The 20,590-nt window shown below is 38.9% G+C and overlaps 2 protein-coding genes across 3 annotated transcripts in view; one reads left to right on the top strand and one right to left on the bottom strand.

The window, feature by feature from the left end:
- Positions 1–7,209, top strand: part of Ada (adenosine deaminase-like protein) — a 32,918-nt gene extending 25,709 nt beyond the window's left edge. For both annotated transcript variants that reach the window (XM_070083557.1, XM_070083556.1), the window contains 2 exons: positions 4,513–4,572; positions 7,056–7,209. In XM_070083557.1, coding sequence (XP_069939658.1) covers positions 4,513–4,572; positions 7,056–7,193 — 198 coding nt within the window. In that variant the 3' untranslated portion in view covers positions 7,194–7,209. The remainder of the gene's footprint in view (positions 1–4,512; positions 4,573–7,055) is intronic.
- Positions 7,210–7,401: 192 nt separating this feature from the next.
- Positions 7,402–19,996, bottom strand: Etfb (Electron transfer flavoprotein beta subunit). Its single transcript, XM_070083558.1, has 6 exons — positions 19,832–19,996; positions 14,948–15,106; positions 12,754–12,993; positions 11,542–11,682; positions 7,711–7,901; positions 7,402–7,587 (listed from the first exon to the last, which is right to left on the bottom strand). The coding sequence occupies exons 1-5, from the start codon at positions 19,883–19,885 to the stop codon at positions 7,731–7,733; spliced, it is 765 nt and encodes a 254-aa protein (XP_069939659.1). The 5' UTR covers positions 19,886–19,996; the 3' UTR covers positions 7,402–7,587; positions 7,711–7,730.
- Between the last annotated feature and the right edge of the window lie 594 nt (positions 19,997–20,590).

The following is a 20,590-nucleotide window of genomic DNA, read 5'->3' as shown; positions in this document are numbered from 1 at the left end:
GAGGCAAAGAGGGGAATGTATGAGAGTATAGTTTTACCAACGCTCTTATATGGGTGTGAAGCATGGGTGATGAATGTTGCAGCGAGGAGAAGGCTGGAGGCAGTGGAGATGTCATGTCTGAGGGCAATGTGTGGTGTGAATATAATGCAGAGAATTCGTAGTTTGGAAGTTAGGAGGAGGTGCGGGATTACCAAAACTGTTGTCCAGAGGGCTGAGGAAGGGTTGTTGAGGTGGTTCGGACATGTAGAGAGAATGGAGCGAAACAGAATGACTTCAAGAGTGTATCAGTCTGTAGTGGAAGGAAGGCGGGGTAGGGGTCGGCCTAGGAAAGGTTGGAGGGAGGGGGTAAAGGAGGTTTTGTGTGCGAGGGGCTTGGACTTCCAGCAGGCATGCGTGAGCGTGTTTGATAGGAGTGAATGGAGACAAATGGTTTTTAATACATGACGTGCTGTTGGAGTGTGAGCAAAGTAACATTTATGAAGGGGTTCAGGGAAACCGGCAGGCTGGACTTGAGTCCTGGAGATGGGAAGTACAGTGCCTGCACTCTGAAGGAGGGGTGTTAATGTTGCAGTTTAAAAACTGTAGTGTAAAGCACCCTTCTGGCAAGACAGTGATGGAGTGAATGATGGTGAAAGTTTTTCTTTTTCGGACCACCCTGCCTTGGTGGGAATCCAGTGTGATAATAAAAAAATAATAAAAATAATATGATAGAGTGGATAGTGGAGCAATGTGGCAGATGTTGCAACTGTATGGAATAAATAGTAAGTTACTAAATGCTGTAAAGAGTTTTTGAGGATAGTGAAGCTTAGGTTAGGGTGTGTAGGAGGGAGAGAGATTACTTCCCAGTAAAAGTAGGATGTGTAATGTCACCATGGTTGTTTAACATATTTATAGATGGGGTTGTAAAAGAAGTAAATGCTAGGGTGTTGGGGAGAGGGGTGGGTTTAAATTATGGGGAATCAAATACAAAATGGGAGTTGACAGTTACTTTTTGCTGATGATACTGTGCTTTTGGAAAGTTGCAAAGGTTAGGGGACAAATTTGAGTGTGTAAAGTTATGTTGAAAGTGAATGTAGATAAGAGTAAGGTGATGAGGGTATCAAATGATTTAGATAAAGAAAAATTGGATATCACATTAGAGGGAGGGAGTATGAAGAAGTGAATGTTTTCAGATATTTGGGAGTTGACTTCTCAGCGGATGAGTTTATGAAGGATGAGGTTCACCATAGAATTGATGAAGGAAGAAAGGCGAGTGGTGTATTGAGATATCTGTGAAGACAAAGAACGTATCCATGGGGACAAAGAAAGGAATGTACAAGAGAATAGTGGGTTGTAAAGGCTGTATCTAGGAGGCGGCTGGAGGCAATGGAGATGTCATGTCTAAGGGCAATGTGTAGTTTAAGTATGCAGAGAATTCGTAGTGTGGAAATTAAGAGGTGTGGAGTTACTATAAGTATTAGAGGGCTGAAGAGAGGCTGGTGAGGTGGTATGGTCAGTTAGAGAAAATGGAACAAAGTAGAATGATTTGGAGAGCGTATAAATCTGTAGAAGGAAGGTAGGCTAAGGGTCACCCCCGAAAAGGTTGGAGGGAGGGGGGTAAAGGTTTTGTGGGCGAAGGGCTTGAACTTCCAGCAAGCATGCATGAGCATGTTAGATAGGAGTGAATGGAGATGAATGGTTTTTGGGACCTGACTAACTGTTGAAGTATGAGTAGGGTAATATTTTGTGAGGGGATTCAGGGAAACCAGTTAGTCAGACTTGAGTCCTGGAAATGGAAAGTACAATGCCTGCACTTTAACCCTATGAGGGTCGACAGGCCCTCCGAGACTCGTTCTCAGGGTCAGCCAAATTTAAAAAAAAAAAAAAAAAATTCTTATGAAAAGATAAGAGAGTATTTTCCCGATCATAATGACACCAAAAATATGAAATTTGATGGAAAACTTACGGAATTATGCTCTCACAAAGTTAGCGGTCTCGATGATGTTTACACATCGGCGATTTTGCCCACTTTGAGCCCCATTTTCGGCCAGTTCCACTGTACTAGTCGACAAAAAACATGAATATTTCGCTAGAACTCCATTTTTTCTACCGAATGAGTGCAAGAAACCACCCATTTACCAATTTTAACTATCCAGTACAGTGGTCAGAATTTAGCAATTTTGCCAATTTCACACAAATTTCAAAAGATGCCAATTTCCGAATAGGGTCTAGAATAAACAAGATAGACATTACTGGCACTAAAATGACATTTCCTCTGTTCATTAGTCATGTCTCAATGCCCCTCTTACATTCGTTTGCTTTCCACTTTGAATTTTTATTCTCACAAAAAAAATAGAAGATTTACTGTTATACAGACTACTGCATTAGTGTAAAAAATGGTATAAATAATATTGGCGCACTTGCGAAAGAATATTTGACTCACCAGTTGACGTGTATTGGACGCTTGGCATGATTTGTTTACTTTTGAACTTTGGTAAAAATCGAACATTTCTGCTACTTTGAGCTCAATTTCAAGGTACTTTTCATTGTAAAACCAGTCAAAATCATCTCAATTTCTGTAATATGTCTTCCATTCTATAAAATGAGACCAAGAAAACTAGAATACAACAATAAATACCATACGAAAATACAGTGCAAAGTCGCTGTTTTATTCCAAAAAAAAACGGTCAGTTTTTTTTCTCATTATGCACTGTTTGCTGCAGAGCGAAACACCAACGTTTTTTTTCTCACCTTCAAGGACTCATGGATAATGAGAACCTTCAAAACTAGGGAGGCCAAGCCCATATGCACTGTTTGCTGAGGGACTAGTACCGAACTTGCACACGAAAATCACTCACTACGAAAGCAGGATACAATAAGTGTCAGGGGCCCGAGACTGTTCAACTGCCTCCCAGCACACATTTTAAAGTTTCAGCCGGGCTGTGGCTCGTATACTGTGCACACTGACCACATAGACCCATTCTTTCATATGTAGGCCTACCAGCTTTCTCCCACTAGATTTGAGGGCGCTAGAATTTAGGCGTATTAGTACGTCAAAAACCCTGGGTCGTAAGCCATACTAGTATGCCCGAAACCCTCAAAGGGTTAAAGGAGGGGTTTGGGATGTTGGCAGTTTGGAGGGACGTTTAAGATGTCGTATCTGAGTGCCTCTGTAAAGACAGTGTTTATGTATGAGTGATGGTGAAAGTGTTGAATGATAAAAGTTTTTTCTTTTTCTTTTGGATTTTTCTTTATTTTTGGGTCATCCTGCCTCAGTGGGAAATGGCCAACATGTTAAAAAAAAAAAATTTACTCACATAATGCTATACTAAATATTAGGTCATGCTTGTCCTTTTCTTTTGTATTAACTATTCTGGATAGCAAGGACTTTTGAATTATCCAGTAACAATGCTGTTTTCTTGTTTTAAGCATTGTAGGCTGCAGAGTCTTAGTGCAAGTAGATTATTATTAATACATGCATGTGGGAGCACTTAACCTGTGTGGGTAATACAGCACCTGTAGTAATAGGAAGTCAAGATTCAATCCATAAGAGGATACATCATGTTCCCTGATCAAGAGCCCCTCAATGGCATGAAGGCCAGTGACTATGTCTTGATTGGCATGATGGCTGTGTGAATAATTAATGTGTGTAGGTTTATAGAAAGCAGTGAATTCTATTAGATTTCCTCTGAACATGTAGGTTTTCTTCCATGCAAATTCACTATGGAGTGCACTAGGATTTCTATTGTTTATTCCACACGTATTCAAGCGATGCAGTTTGCAAGGCTTATTGAAGATTATTATATGCAGTATTAAGTAATGATGGCCTGATTCAGCTGCCATGGCCCTAGAATGAATCGACAGCATAAAGTGAAGGAGAGGGCAGACACCTGTACTTAGAAAGGGTAACCTACCATCTACCATAAAATTTTGCATATTATCAAGGGAAAGCACTATGCCTTTAGGAGTCAAACAGAGGAGGGGAAATGCAAGGACTGACCTAATTCCTTCACCATAAGCCCCTCACCAGCTTGAAGGAACCTTCCCTGAGGGAACTGTTTCATCAGCAAGATACGGTAGAGCCCCAGTATTCACTGATTTGGTGTCCGCAGTTTACTGTGGCTCAAAAATACCTCTTAATTTTGCATAATAATGGCACAAAAGTAGAGAAGCTAGCAATTCTTCAAAGCTTAAGAGAAGCCGTGAAGCACTTCTCATCAGTGAAAGTGATTATTCTCTAATTATTATTACAATCAAATATTGTACTACAATGCTAAACCAATAAGGGTCATGCAGTCTCTACTTACTGTGCATAATTTATCAGTTAAACTTTATAATAGGTATGTATAGGACATACATATATAGGGTTTGCTAATATCCACAGTTTCAATATCAATGGCAGGTCCTTGGAATGTATCCTACTGTATTCTGGTAACAATCTTTTGTTGGTGACAACTCCTAGGTCTCTATTTAAATGTCTTTGTGATATTTTCTCCGATAATTATGCTGTATTTTCTATCCTTTTTCTTGCAGACAGATGACAAAGGCGTTTTTTCCACATCACTGAGTGAAGAGTTTCACTTATGTGCTGAGGTAGGTCAGTAATAGAGAACATCGACATATTAGTCATGATTAGACCAACTAGATGGATGATTATAATCAAAACTAAGTGTTAAACCACCAGTCATACAGCACTGCTCTAGATGGATGAGCTAAGAAAGTAAATGGAAGGCATATTTGTTTCAATTATGATGTTGCTGGTTATTAACCTGTAAACAGACCAAACGTATATATACGTTATCTACCGTAGTGCCCCAAATTTTTTGAGAAAAAAAATTTGTTTGCTTTTAATAGGAAAAAAAGAGCATATGGTACCCAGGCATCCCCCAATTATTTTAATATGGCACACAGTGAGTGCACACACCCATTTTCTCAAGCCTGAGTTGCCTAGACATATCGTGGCAATGTTAAATATACGACACATAAAACGTATATATACGTTTGGGGCACTAGCGGTAAAAACGTATATATACGTTTGGACCGTTTATGGGTTAAATCATTATATTAGGAAACAAATGCCAAACTTAGGGGTCATACAGCCTAGCATTAAAAAAAAATCACTTATTATTAGATTAAATATTTACAGATGTTTAATTATGGTTACCGATTTTATACATTTTTGGTTTTTTTTTTTTTTTTTTTTAAGGTTGTATTCATTATAATGACTAAAATAAAAAAAAAATCCTTCTGAATTTAGCTTTGTTACAGATTAACCTTTACCATGCTTATAGTACAATTAATTTTGAGGTTTACTTTTTTATAAGAGATTATTTGATGTTTTCTATTGGTTCTCCATTGCTTTTAACCCTTTACGTTTGGACAGTTTGATATATGTTGACATGCGGCAGGCTCCGAACATAGATCTAGGGTTTTTTTTTTTTTTTTTTTTTTTTTAAATGCTTTCAAATGTGGGGAAATCAAGGTCAGAGCGCTATGCACGTGACCGTAGATCTACGTTTGGACAGTTTAATGGTTAAAAAAAAAAGAATTAACTCAAGAACTGCTGGTAATTATGATATGAAAATGTGATATATGAAAATGTGATATATTAATAACTAGAAATTTCTTTTAATCTTTACTCCTATAATGCTTCTTGTGACATTAAAAGTGTAAGGTAAGCTTTCCATTATGAAGTGCTACATGGAGATGTGTTACTTTAACAGTTCCTGCTGCATATCTTTAATTTATAAATTGTTGCACACCACTTTTGTGAATATATAGTAATGGAGTTACCAAATGTATAATTCAGAGGGCTCAGGAGGGGTTGTTGAGGTAGTTTGGCTGTATAGAGGGGATGGGGCAACATGGGATAATTAGGATTTATAAATCTATGGAGGCAAAGAAGGGAATGTATGAAAGTATAGTAGTACCAACACTCTTATATGGGTGTGAAGCTTGGGTGGTAAATGCAGCAGCGAGGAGACGGTTGGAGGCAGTGGAGATGTCCTGTCTAAGGCCAATGTGTGGTGTAAATATTATGCAGAAAATTCGGAGTGTGGAAATTAGGAAAAGGTGTGGAGTTAATAAAAGTCTTAGTCAGAGGGCAGAAGAGGGGTTGTTGAGGTGGTTTGGTCATTTAGAGAGAATGGATCAAAGTAGAATGACATGGAAAGCATACAAATCTATAGGGGAAGGAAGGCGAGGTAGGGGTCATCCTCGAAAAGGTTGGAGAGAGGGGGTAAAGGAGGTTTTGTGGGCGAGGGGCTTGGACTTACAGCAAGCGTGCGTGAGCGTGTTAGATAGAAGTGAATGGAGACGAATGGTACTTGGGACCTGACGATCTGTTGGAGTGTGAGCAGTGTAATATTTAGTGAAGGGATTAATTGAAACCGGTTATTTTTATATAGCCGGACTCGAGTCCTGGAAATGGAAAGTACAATGCCTGCACTTTAAAGGAGGGGTTTGGGATATTGGCAGTTTGGAGGGATATGTTGTGTATCTTTATACGTATATGCTTCTAAACTGTTGTATTCTGAGCACCTCTGCAAAAACAGTGATAATGTTTGAGTGTGGTGAAAGTGCTGAATGATGATGAAAGCATTTTCTTTTTGGGGATTTTCTTTCTTTTTTGGGTCGCCCTGCCTCGGTGGCAGACGGCCGACTTGAAAAAAAAAAAAAATCTAGGTGGAGGAAAGAGTGGTAGGAGGTCATCCTAGGAAAGATTGGAGGGTGATAAACATTTTGAGTGTTAAGGATATGAACATGTTAGATTGGAATAGTGGCATGTGGAATTTAAGGCTTGACATACTTTTGGAAGTATGAGCATGATGACTTATGAAGGGATTCAAGATAAACTGGTTAGCCAGACTAGAGTCCTAGAGGTGGGACAGTGTCTGCACTTTGAGGTTGTTGCAATTCAGGCTATCTAGCCAGTGGCGTCAGCTCGCTTCTGACGAGACAGATTGCAGGATTTTTTTTTTTTTTTTTTTTTGTCACCCCATTTAGGTAGGAAATGGTCCATGTGTTAAAATATTAAGATTCCATATATATTTTAATTAGCATTTTATTTTTTCCAGGCTTTTAATCTTTCCCAGAATGAATTGAATGAATTGTGCATTACTGCTGTTGAAGCCACTTTCCAGTCCCAGCATGAAAAACAAAAACTTGCACAATTAATACAAAATGAACTAAAGTCCTGTACTGCAATTAATTAATAAAAGAAACTCATTATATTATCTTTTACCAACCTAAATACCTCTCAAGAGGTGTGCCTTCATTCCATTAAGGGGGGGGGGGCTGTCAATCCAAGGAACTGCATTTATCCTACCTTTCCTTGGATTGAACCTGAATGCTTTCATTTCTCATAATAAAGGCTGTAATTAACAGATACACTTGTTAATTTGTAGGGAAATAAAATACCAATAAAATTTGCAAAAAGTATTACAATATGTTAATTCTTATATACAGTCTATAAAATGATAAAACCCTTGTGGTTTAGTGCTTCTTTCTGATTATAATATAAAATGATATTAAAGTTTATATTCTACCATACAGAAAAAAAAACTATTGATATATATTCTCACATGCATAAGGAATCTACTCACCAACCTGAAAAGATAAAAATATACTCATTTACATTATGCATAAAATACTGCATCAGAAAAATGTCAAAATATACTACTACTACACTGGTCTACTGATTTATTCAGAGAAGTGGCTCTTCAATCTTACCCATTCTAAACACTAAATAATTAAATGCGTCCCACTTCCTTAAGTTTGAGAAGAAGAGTATCCACATCCTCAACTTTAATGCCAGCCTCTCTCGCAGGTGGGTCAGTCACTTCAATAACTTCAAAATGAGGAGTTGTATCCACACCCAGGTCTGCAGGCTTCATTTTCTCAATTTTCTTTTTCTTTGCTTTCTGTACAAGTGTAAAGCATGTCACAAATTAAAGAATGGTACAAGAGACTATTACAAACCTAATACTGTACAGTATTATATTCCATAAAAATAAATTTTACTTTCCCTATACTGGATCTGTAGCTTGCAGGCTTTTAACTTAACAGCTTTAAGGATGTTAAAACATCTATACAAAAATGGTTGAAAACATGCATAAATAGATGTGGAATGCACATCTATTTCTTCTTTTCAATATTTTTCTTTTCCCAATGCTCAAATATCTGAGCATATTTACCATTTATGGCTTCCATACATACAAACCAAATAAAGCTTCAGTGAAAACTAAAACTTGTGCATTCATTATAAATATAATTAATTGTGATGGGAATTCTAGAAATATGTTCAAAACATATCATGGTTTATTATAAAACTCACTGTCTATACAATAATATAAACTCAAAACTTTTTTTTTTTCTTTTTCTTTTTAACAAGTCGGCCGTCTCCCACCGAGGCAGGGTGACCCAAAAAGAAAGAAAATACTTTCATCATTCAACACTTTCACGTCACTCACACATAATCACTGTTTTTGCACAGGTGCTCAGAATACACAGTTTAGAAGTATATACGTATAAAGATACGCAACATATCCCTCCAAACTGCCAATATCCCAAATCCCTCCTTTAAAGTGCAGGCATTGTACTTCCCATTTCCAGGACTCAAGTCCGGCTATATAAAATAACCAGTTTCCCTGAATCACTTCACTAAATATTACCCTGCTCACACTCCAACAGCTCATCAGGTCCCAAATACCATTCGTCTCCATTCACTCCTATCTAACATGCTCACGCACGCTTGCTGGAAGTCCAAGCCCCTCACCCACAAAACCTCCTTTACCCCCTCCCTCCAACCTTTTCGAGGACAACCCCTACCCCGCCTTCCTTTCCCTACAGATTTATACACTCTTCATGTCATTCTACCTTGATCCTTTCTCTCTAAATGACCAAACCACCTCAACAACCCCTCTTCAGCCCTCTAACTAATACTTTTATTAACTCCACACCTTCTCCTAATTTCCACACTCTTAATTTTCTGCATACTATTTACACCACACATTGCCCTTAGACAGGACATCTCCACTGCCTCCAACTGCCTCCTTGCTGCAGCATTTACAACCCAAGCTTCACACCCATATACAAAAGAGTGTTAGTACTACTATACTTTCATACATTCCCTTCTTTGCCTCCATAGATAACATTTTTTGTCTCCATATATACCTCAATGCACCACTCGCCTATTTTTTCCTTCAATTCCTTCATAAATCCATCCGCTGACATGTCGACTCCCGAATATCTGAAAACATTTTCTTCCATACTCCTCCCCAATTTGATATCCAATTTTTCTTTATCTAAATCATTTGATACCCTTATCAACTTACTTTCTATGTTCACTTTCAATTTTCTACCTTTACACACACACCCAAATTCATCCACTAACCTTTGCAATTTTTCTTTAGAATCTCCCATAAGCACAGTATCATCAGCAAAAAGTAACTGTCACTTCCCATTTTGTATCTTGATTCCCCATAATTTAATCCCACCCCTCTCCCGAACACCCTAGCATTTACTTCTTTTACGACCCCATCTATAAATATATTAAACAACCATGGTGACATTACACATCCCTGTCTAAGACCTACTTTTACCGGGAAGTAGTCTCTCTCTTCTACACACCTTAACCTGAGCCTCACTATCCTCATAAAAACTAACAGCATTTAGTAACTTACCACCTATTCCATATACTTGCAACATCTGCCACATTGCTCCTCTATCCACTATCATATGCCTTTTCTAAATCCATAAATGCAATAAAAGCTTCCCTACCTTTATCTACACACTGTTCACATATATGCTTCAATGTAAACACTTGATCTACACGTCCCCTACCCACTCTAAAACCTCCTTGCTCATCCGCAATTCTACATTCTGTCTTACCTCTAATTCTTTCAATAATAACCCTACCGTACACTTTTCCTGGTATACCCTGTAAAAATTACAGAGGAAGAAGTTTACTATCTTTTTTGTCCCCCTTCCCTTTATATAAAGGGACTATACACTCTCTCTGCCAATCCCTAGGTACCTTCCCTTCTTTCATACATTTATTAAACAAAAATACCATCCACTCCAACACTACCTCACCCTGCTATTAACATTTCTGTCATGATCCCATCAGTTCCAGCTGCTTTACCCCCTTTCATTTTATGTAATGCCTCATGCACCTCCCCCACACTCACATCCTGCTCTTCACTCCTCAAAGATAGTATACCTCCCTGGCCAGTGCACGAAATTACCGCCTCCCTTTCTTTGTCGACATTTAAAAGTTCCTCAAAATTTTCTCGCCATCTACCCAATGCCTCCATCTCCCCATCTACTAACTCCGCTACTCTGTTTTTAACTGACAAATCCATTCGTTCCCTAGGCTTGTTTAACTCACTCCAAAATTTTTTCTTATTTTCATTAAAATTTCTTGACGGAGCCTCTCCCACTATCATCCGCTCTCCTTTTGCACTCTCTCACCACTCTCTTCACCTTTCTTTTACTCTCCATATACTCTACTCTTCTTATAACACTTCTGCTTTGTAAAAAACCTCTCATAAGCTACCTTTTTCTCTTTTATCACACCCTTTACTTCGTCATTCCACCAATCACTCCTCTTTCCTCCTGCACCCACCCTCCTATAACCACAAACTTCTGCCCCACATTCTAATACTGCATTTTTTAAACTATTCCAACCCTCTTCAACCCCTCCACTACTCATACTTGCACTACTCATACTGCCAATAGTTGCTTATATCTCACCTGAACTTCCTCCTCCCTTAGTTTATACACTTTCACCTCCCTCTTACTTGTTACCATTTTCCTCTTGTCCCATCTACCTCTTACTCTAACTGTAACTACAACTAGATAATGATCCGATATATCAGTTGCCCCTCTATACACGTGTACATCTTGGAGCCTACCCATCAACCTCTTATCCACCAATACATAATCTAACAAACTATCATTATGTGCTATATCATACCTTGTATATTTATTTATCCTCTTTTTCATAAAATATTTATTACTTATTACCAAAGCTCTTTGTACACATAGCTCAATTAAAGGCTCCCCATTTTCATTTACCCTCCACAACATTTGTTTTTTTTTTTTTTTTTTTTTTCAACAAGTCGGCCGTCTCCCACCGAGGCAGGGTGACCCAAAAAAGAAAGAAAATCCCCAAAAAGAAAATACTTTCATCATCATTCAACACTTTCACCACACTCGCACATTATCACTGTTTTTGCAGAGGTGCTCAGAATACAACAGTCTAGAAGCATACACATATAAAGATACACAACATATCCCTCCAAACTGCCAATATCCCAAACCCCTCCTTTAAAGTGCAGGCATTGTACTTCCCATTTCCAGGACTCAAGTCCGACTATATGAAAATAACACAACATATTTACCCACTTATATTTATTTTTTATCAGGGATCATATGGTACCTCAGGAATGGAAAGTGAACAGGTTTGATCCTAGGTAGGATAAGCCCTGTTCCTTGAATCAAGGCAGACATCAAGGCACCTCCCTTGGAGAACGTAACATATTAATGTGCTGTACTCACCATAATATTCGGCAACGTAGCATATCGTGGTTCGTTGAGCCGAAGGTCAGCTGAGACAACAGCTGGTAATTTTACTTTTATTGTTTCAAGACCTCCATCAATTTCACGAATAACTTCCAGGAAATCATCTTTTTTCTCTATCTGCAAAATTCATGTTTCTTAGCATTTACAATACAGCATATACTACCAGTAATTTCCATATTTTTTCTCTTTAGTAATTATGTAATGTTTGGATTAAAACATGAGTAATACTTTGATAAAGAGCAAGAATCTGTATAATGCATTTATGAATTTAGAAGACACAAAGCAGGATAAATAGGAAGGCAAGGTGGTAGATGTTGCAAATGTATATAACTGTTGGCAATTTGCTAAATGCCCTAAGTGCTACTATGAGCAAGTCTCACATATGGATGTACAGAGGTGGAGTGTACAGAACTTCCAGTAAAGGTAGGCTTTAGACAAGGATATTCAATACTACCTTAGTCATTTAATAAATTTATAGATGATTTTATAAAGGAAGTGAATTCTAGTGTTAAAGAGGTGTGGATCTGAAGAATTAATTTGATATAAAATGTGAGCTGTCACTGTTGTCACTTGTGACAATAGTGCTCTTGGGAGATTCAGAAGAGAAGCTGAATAGGCTGGCAGAGGAATTTGGGAAGGCATGTAAATGAAGTACCAGGTAATTTAAAAGTGAACACTTTAAAGAGTAAGTTGATGAGAGAAGAAAGACGATGAAAGTCTGGACTTCAAATTGGAAGAAATGCACGTGGAACTGAATTTGTTTAGATATTTGGGAGTAGGAGTGCCAACAGATGGGTCCATGAAAGGTAATGCAAAGTATATACAGAATAGATGAAGTATAAGAGGATGGCACATGTGCTATATACAGAATAGATGAAGTATAAGAGGATGGCACATGTGCAAGACAATGAGAGTAAAAAGTTTGTCAATGTATGCAAAAAAGTGTAAGAGTTTAATCATGCCAATACTTTTGTGGGGGATTAAGATATGGTCTAATTCAGGAAGCAGACAAGGGGGGTTATAAAGAAAGATAGTTTGTTTATTTAGAAGCATGGCATAAGATAGTGACTTAAAAGTTTTTATAAATAATGTAATAATGTACAGTATATGGGTGCATCATGAGCTAAAATATATTGAATTAATGAAGATGTACTGTTAAGTGGGTTTAATATTACCCATTTGTCTAACCTTTGAAGCAAAAGTGGCTTGTGGCCAATTGAGGATTCCTGCTGTCATCTGGGCAGTGGCGTTTGTGTCATCATCAATGGCTTGCTTGCCCACAATTACCAGTTCAGCCTGTTCTTTCTCTGCTAGTTTTGCAAGAATCTTTGACACATGGAGAGGCTCAAGCTTCTCCATCTCTTTTGCTGGGACCTCTACATGGATGCCTCTGTCTGCACCCATGGCTAATGCAGTGCGGATGGTCTCCTAGATTTTAATCAAAATAAAAGCATAAAACATATATTAATGTACAGTGCATAATAACCATGAATTATGACAAAATGACAACATAATTAGCACATGTTATCCCACTACAGTAGGATTCTTACTTCTGAAATGGTATAGAACACAGTCTGAACCAAATAAGGCAATTTTTTTTTTTTTACAACTTTGTCTAATACTGTACAGTGTCTGCAGGGAGTTTACATTATATTTTTTGGGACACAGGCAATTCATAAAATAGTGTCCAGTAACTGTACGGCTACTCTGAGCAAAAATAGGTGGTTCCCAACAGTTTTTTAGAGCTGGGAAGAATCGTACAGATCATTTTATGGTAAGTACATTCTCTAATATTTTAATCAATTTATAAAAAAAAAAAAAATTACCCATTTGAAGAATAGTTATATTTCTGAAGTTTGTAACTTTTTTTGGAACTTAAAACCTATTAAGCCATAGAAAACAACAATAAAAAGGATTATGTTCTACTCATGTCAGGAAGAGCATATGTACCAAATAATTACATTACATACTCTGATTTTTTCCAATAGTAATTAATGGAAAGTAATTATCATTCAAAGTCCATTACATTGCAAAACAAAAAAATAATTAAAAGCTCTTTATTGCAAGCATTGATCTTATACTTCGGTGTCAAAAAAAAAGCTGTTTTTCAAGTTCAAACATACTAAAAAAAACATCATTAGTATCTTTGGAACTGTAAAGACGACATTCAAAATACAACAATGTTTTTTAAATATTTCTTATGAACCCCAATCCTAAGTACCACTGTTCATAATTTGGAGTGTCTTTATAAAGGATTTTGCACAGAACTAATACATGTATGTATCAGGCCCTGTTCCACCATGAGGCCTGGTCACAGACCGGGCCGCGAGGTCGTTGACCCCTGGAACTCTCTCCAGGTAAACTCCAGGTAACCTCATTAATGGAGTAATATTACCAAAAGTATTATTTTTTTTTTTAACACACTGACCATTTCCCACCGAGGCAGAGTGATCCGTAAAAAAAGAAACACTTTCATCATCGCTCACTCCATCACTGTCTTGCCATCGGTAAACAGATAATAATTTTAATAATGATATGTATCTTTATTTACTAAAAGTACATGGACAAGGTATACAGGCCCAGCTGACATCAATGACATAGTACTTACCACTATATAGAAAGCCGCTTGTTATGCAGAGCATTTCGGGCAAATTAGGTCAGTTTTTGTCCCAGGATGCGACCCACACCAGTCAACTAACACCCAGGTACCCATTTTACTGATGGGGAACACAGACAACTGGTGTAAGGAAACACGTCCAAAGTTTCCACCACTTCACCAGGAATCGAACCCGGACCTCTCGCTGTGTGCAGCGAGAGCTTTAGCCACCAGGTCACGGGGCACCGTGGCCTGATTCAAAAACTGCAATACACTTCCACCCCTCCTTCAGAGTGCAGGCACTGTACAGTGCTACCTCGAGTTTCGAACAGCTCCCAACTCAAACAATTATGTAAGTGAATTTTTGCAAGTGCTTTTGTAAGTGCATTTTTGGGGGGTCTGAAACGGACTAATCAAATTTACATTATTCCTCATAGGAACAAATTCGTTCAGTATCGGCACTCTACCAGCCTTCTGGAATGAATTAAGTTCGTAGCTTGAGGTACCACTGTATTTTGTAATTTTATAATGCTGTAATGATTTTGTACACTGCACTGTATGCAATTTCTGCAGCATACTGTACTTTATTAAAGAAAACTTACTGCCTCTTCTACTACAGATTATAATATCCTATTTATAATATCCTGGTTTATCAGAAATTATGATTTTCAAAATACTGCAATGACTAAGGTATTTCCTCGAGATATGAATGAAAGGCAGTAATGGTATTTTCCATATTGGATTTCAAAATTACTTTGGCATAAATTAAAGGCTAAATATACTTACTTGTGCCTGAGTTGGACCACATGATACAGCAATTACTTCTTTGACTATATTCTTTTCCTTGAGGCGAACTGCTTCCTCAATGGCAATTTCATCAAAAGGATTCATGGAGTGTTTAATGCCATCTGTCACCACTCCCAGTTTATCAGGCCTTACACGAATCTGTATTAAAAGAAAATATTTAAGAAAACTGAATTTCTAAATACACAACCAGCCCATAATCATGTATATATGTACAGTGGACCCCCGCATAACGATATTAATCCGTTCCTGAGAGCTCATTGTCATGTGAAATTATCGTTATGCGAATGAATTTTCCCCATAAGAAATAATGGAAATCAAATTAATCTGTGCAAGACACCCAAAAGTATGAAAAAAAATTTTTTACCACATGAAATATACATTTTCCTACACACAAAGAGAAGGATGCATGCACAATAGTAGAGCAGTACATGCACAATATATATTGTGCATGTACTACTCTACTAAATGAAGAATAAATGACACTTACCTTTATTGAAGATGCAGCAATGACTGATGAGACACTGTGTCCTGGGAGTGCCTTTTCCTCCTGAGTACTGTAGGTCCTGTTTGGCATTTTCTTCCAGAACAGGCCTTATCACACTGTGTATGCCACTACGATTCTTAAATCTCTCAAACCAACCTTTGCTGGCTTTAAATTCACCAATATGATTGTTTCTTGGTATTCTCAATAAGCCACACCAGCAACGGTGCTACAGCAGCAGCAGCAGCTGACAGTGCTACAGCAGCAGCAGCAGCTGACAGTGCTACAGCAGCAGCAGCAGCTGACAGTGCTACAGCAGCAGCTGACAGTGCTACAGCAGCAGCAGACAGTGCTACAGCAGCAGCAGACGGTGCTACAGCAGCAGCAGACGGTGCTACAGCAGCAGCAGACGGTGCTACAGCAGCAGCAGACGGTGCTACAGCAGCAGCAGACGGTACTACAGCAGCAGCAGCAGCTGACGGTGGTACAGTAGCAGCAGCAGCTGACAGTGCTACAGCAGCAGCAGACAGTGCTGCAGCAGCAGCAGACGGTGCTGCAGCAGCAGCAGACGGTACTACAGCAGCAGCAGCTGACGGTGGTACAGCAGCAGCAGCTGACGGTGCTACAGCAGCAGCAGCAGCTGACAGTGCTACAGCAGCAGCAGACGGTGCTACAGCAGCAGCAGACGGTACTACAGCAGCAGCAGCAGCTGACGGTGGTACAGCAGCAGCAGCAGCTGACAGTGCTACAGCAGCAGCAGACAGTGCTACAGCAGCAGCAGATGGTACTACAGCAGCAGCAGCAGCTGATGGTGGTACAGCAGCAGCAGCAGCAGCTGACGGTGCTACAGCAGCAGCAGCAGCAGCTGATGGTGCTACAGAAGCAGCAGCAGCAGCTGACGGTGCTACAGAAGCAGCAGCAGCTGACGGTGCTACAGAAGCAGCAGCAGCTGACGGTGCTACAGAAGCAGCAGCAGCAGCAGCTGACGGTGCTACAGAAGCAGCAGCACCAGCAGCTGACGGTGCTACAGAAGCAGCAGCACCAGCAGCTGATGGTGCTACAGAAGCAGCAGCAGCAGCAGCTGACGGTGCTACAGAAGCAGCAGCAGCTGATGGTGCTACAGAAGCAGCAGCAGCTGACGGTGCTACAGAAGCAGCAGCAGCAGCAGCTGACGGTGCTACAGAAGCAGCAGCATCAGCAGTTGACCATGGTACCACAGTATTTCGATAATATTTCTCACCCTTTTTACCACAGGGTTGGCACTAGCAGTTTTCTTGGGGCCCATGGTCACTTATTTTGCAGATAAAATCACCAAAAACGCTGTAATAATACGAAATGTTCCGATTGTATGCTTGGATGTTACTGTGGAGGCTGGCTTGTAAACAATACCACTGGCGGAACATGTGAGGCTGGCTCAGGCCGCACATTAGACGCGTCTCGGACGAATAGCGTTGAGCGGGTTTTTTAGCGGTATGCGAGGCAAAATCTTAGCGATAAAATGTATCGGTATGCGGATTTAACATTATGTGATGCCAACGGTATGTGGGGGTCCACTGTATATATATTTACTTCCTCTAAACAACAGTAATAAGGACTATCTATCACTTTTCAACTTGGTTTTCCTTCTGCTTTCACTCTCCTTGCTACCCATTGATGCAATGACTTTTTACTGTGTTATCCTGGGTGGCTAACCCTTCGGGTTAAAAATCCGAGCTGTCCTGGTTATCTAACAGTGGCAGCAAATATAAAGATACATGCCCAACATTTCAGCTATGTCGGGGATCAATTCTAGAACCTCAGTGCGAGAGCTGAGGACACTACCAACCTAGCTACAAGCACCCACTATGTGATTTCTTGTATAGTTAATATTCATGTCCTGAATTACATAATAATAATAGTAATCTTTATTTACTACCAGTACATGTACATGGTATACAGGCCTAGCTGACATCAATGATATACAGTGGACCCTCAACCAACGATGGCATCGATTAACGATAAATCCAACTAGCGATACATTTTAACGCAAAAATTTTGCATTGACTAGCGCTAAAAAACTCGACCAACACTATTCCTTCTGTCTGAGACGCGTCCACTTCTGGCCAGTGTTTACAAGCCAGCCAGCCACCGCGGTCGCTTCCAAGCATACAATCGGAACATTTCATATTATCACAGCCTTTTTAGTGATTGCACCTGCAAAATAAGTCACCATGGGCCCCAAGAAAGCTTCTAGTGCCAACCCTACAGCAAAAAGGGTGAGAATTACTATGGATATGAAGAAAGAGATCATTGCTAAGTATGAAAGCGGAGCGAGTGTCTCCGAGCTGGCCAGGTTGTACACAAAACCCCAATCAACCATCGCTACTATTGTGGGCAAGAAAACGGCAATCAAGGAAGCTGTTCTTGCCAAAGGTGCAACTATGTTTTCGAAACTGAGATCGCAAGTGCTCGAAGATGTTGAGGGACTGTTAGTGGTGTGGATAAACGAAAAACAGATAGCAGGAGATAGCATCTCTCAAGTGATCATATGTGAAAAGGCTAGGAAGTTGCATGACGATTTAATGAAAAAAATGCCAGCAACTAGTGGTGATGTGAGTGAATTTAAGGCCAGCAAAGGTTGGTTTGAGAGATTTAAAGGGAAGGGAAGTAACCCCGGAAAAGGACTTGCCACCTCAAGTCCTAATGGAAGGGGATTCCCCTTCTAAACACTAAGACCATCAACACTCTTCCCTCCTCCCATCCCATCAATCATCACCAGATCTTCAATAAAGGTAAGTGTCATGTAACTGTGCATGTCTTCTTCAGTTTGTGTGTATTAAAATTAATATTTCATGTGGTAAAAACAATTTTTTTTTCATACTTTGGGGTGTCCTACACGGATTAATTTGATTTCCATTATTTCTTATGGGGAAAATTAACTTGACTAACAATAATTTTGACTAACGATGAGCTCTCAGGAACGGATTAATAGCGTTAGTCGAGGGTCCACTGTACTACTATATAGAAAGCCGTTTGTTATGCAGAGCATTTCGGGCAAATTAGGTCAGTTTTGTCCCAGGATGCGACCCACACCAAACTAACACCCAGGTACCCATTTTAAATTGATATTTGAACAGGGACAGAGACAGCAGGTGTCTTATAAAAAGATGTCCCTAATGTTTTCCTGCTGTACCGGAGGAGATTCGAACCCCGGACCTCAGTGTGTGAGCTGAGTGTGCTAGCAATAGAGCTACGGGACACCTGAATACCTTCCATTCCACCACATGCGCTGTATAATCCTACGGATTTAGCGCTCCCCCATGATAATAATAATAACAACAATATTCATGTAACTTATATTCTGTAATAATGTTGGTAGAATTACTGACAATGTGTAAAGTAAAAGGACACAAGCGCAACTAATGTGACATTTTTATTGTGGCAACGTTTTGCTCTCCAGGAGCTTTGTCAAGCTTTGACAAAGTTCCTGGAGAGCAAAACGTTGCCACAATAAAAATGTCACATTAGTTGCACTTGTGTCCTTTTACTTAACTTATATTCTAATGATTTCTTTTTAAAGCTCAAGTAATTCATTCTCGTGTATTTGATTTACTCACTGTATTTAATTCCTACTCTATTTTTACTGTAATTCATTTTCATGTATTTCATTTACTGTTTCATTCTTATTCCTAATACGTGTACTCGTTTCTAATATACTGCTCAAGGACCCCAATGGAAATAAGCAACTCTGACTTTTATAGGTCATCCTAGGTAATTTTTACATGGTACTATGTATAATTGTAATTATGTGCACCTGTACCTAAATAAACTTACTTACTTACTGTGAATTATTTTTAACGACTCAAATGGAAATAAAATAAGTCAGTGACGTTTTGTGTTATGCCGGGTAATTTACACATGTTAGTATATAAGAAAATTGTAAATTTTGTAATCATCCAAAGAGTGTCTGCTTTTAATATACACAGATGTTCAACTTAAACTATGATCAATTTCTCTAGTATTAAGCAGTCTGTAAGCCATTATGGCACAATGCCCATAATGCCATGACATTATTTATTTACTTATGGGCATTGTGTCATCCACTAACTCATTATTGTAACTACAGAATCTCAATGTAAACTTGCAAAGAAATAAAAATAGTATTGTATAGTTTGCAAACTTGTACCTAAATAAACTTTCTTAATCTTCCTCTTATTAAAACATTTATGAGGCTAATATCTGGGTTAGTAACACTCCGGGTTTAATAAAGTCCAGTCATGTCCACCAAGCTGTATGTTCTTGAACTGAGACTCTAAGTCAGAAACCTTATGATAAATACTTCATAAACAGACAAACTAATTCCAACATGTACGTATACTGAACATAAAACAATACCTGCGTACCTTGACAGCATAATCAATGACCCTTTTACAACCGACGAGCACCTTCAGTGACATGTTGAATATTACTGCTGCAGCAGCAGCAGCAGCAACAGCAACAACAGCCTGGTGAATCGGTGAACCTGACAAACCTGCCCAGGTCACACTACACTACCTTTTATGTAATAATCTGTATACAAACATGTTGTTTTATTCTTCTTCTTCTTCTTCTTCTTATAAGCCTTAAAAAATTAATTTTGGAGCTTCTGTTTTATAAACTAGCTTCTATTTTGTAAACTACTTTTGTTAGTTATTAAAAAAATCAGATGGGTTCATTAAATCCAGGAAGTTTGATATGTATGCATATAAATATTTTTTAATGGCAAGCTGACATTTTAACAGTTAGTTTGTTTTAGTACAGAAGATATACATTCACTTGGTATCAACTTGTATTTAGTACAATAGTATACTGGTGATCTGAAGCCAGAGTCGCAGGTGTGTGTCAGAACACAGTGCCAAGCAGGTGCCAGCCACCACAGTGCCGAGACTCAGGTAGCAACACAGGATTTTATTCGGATTGTTAACTTAGAGGGTTATTAACCCAGAACAACGCAAACAGCCACCATGTCTACCTTAACTGGTATCCCCTAAGAAGTCTATTAGAAGTTACCTGGAGTTGTTGCCAAAATGTTTTTTTTTTTCCTATCACCAAAGAATTTTTTTTAAAACCTTGAGAAGGTACCCAATCTGCTTTTTTTTTTTTTTAACGCTGGTGTACTGTGA

This window comes from Cherax quadricarinatus, chromosome 10, assembly GCF_038502225.1.
Source record: "Cherax quadricarinatus isolate ZL_2023a chromosome 10, ASM3850222v1, whole genome shotgun sequence".
Taxonomy (NCBI): domain Eukaryota; kingdom Metazoa; phylum Arthropoda; class Malacostraca; order Decapoda; family Parastacidae; genus Cherax; species Cherax quadricarinatus.
Note: the sequence above shows the minus strand (reverse complement) of the source record. Positions and strands in the feature narration are given on the sequence as shown.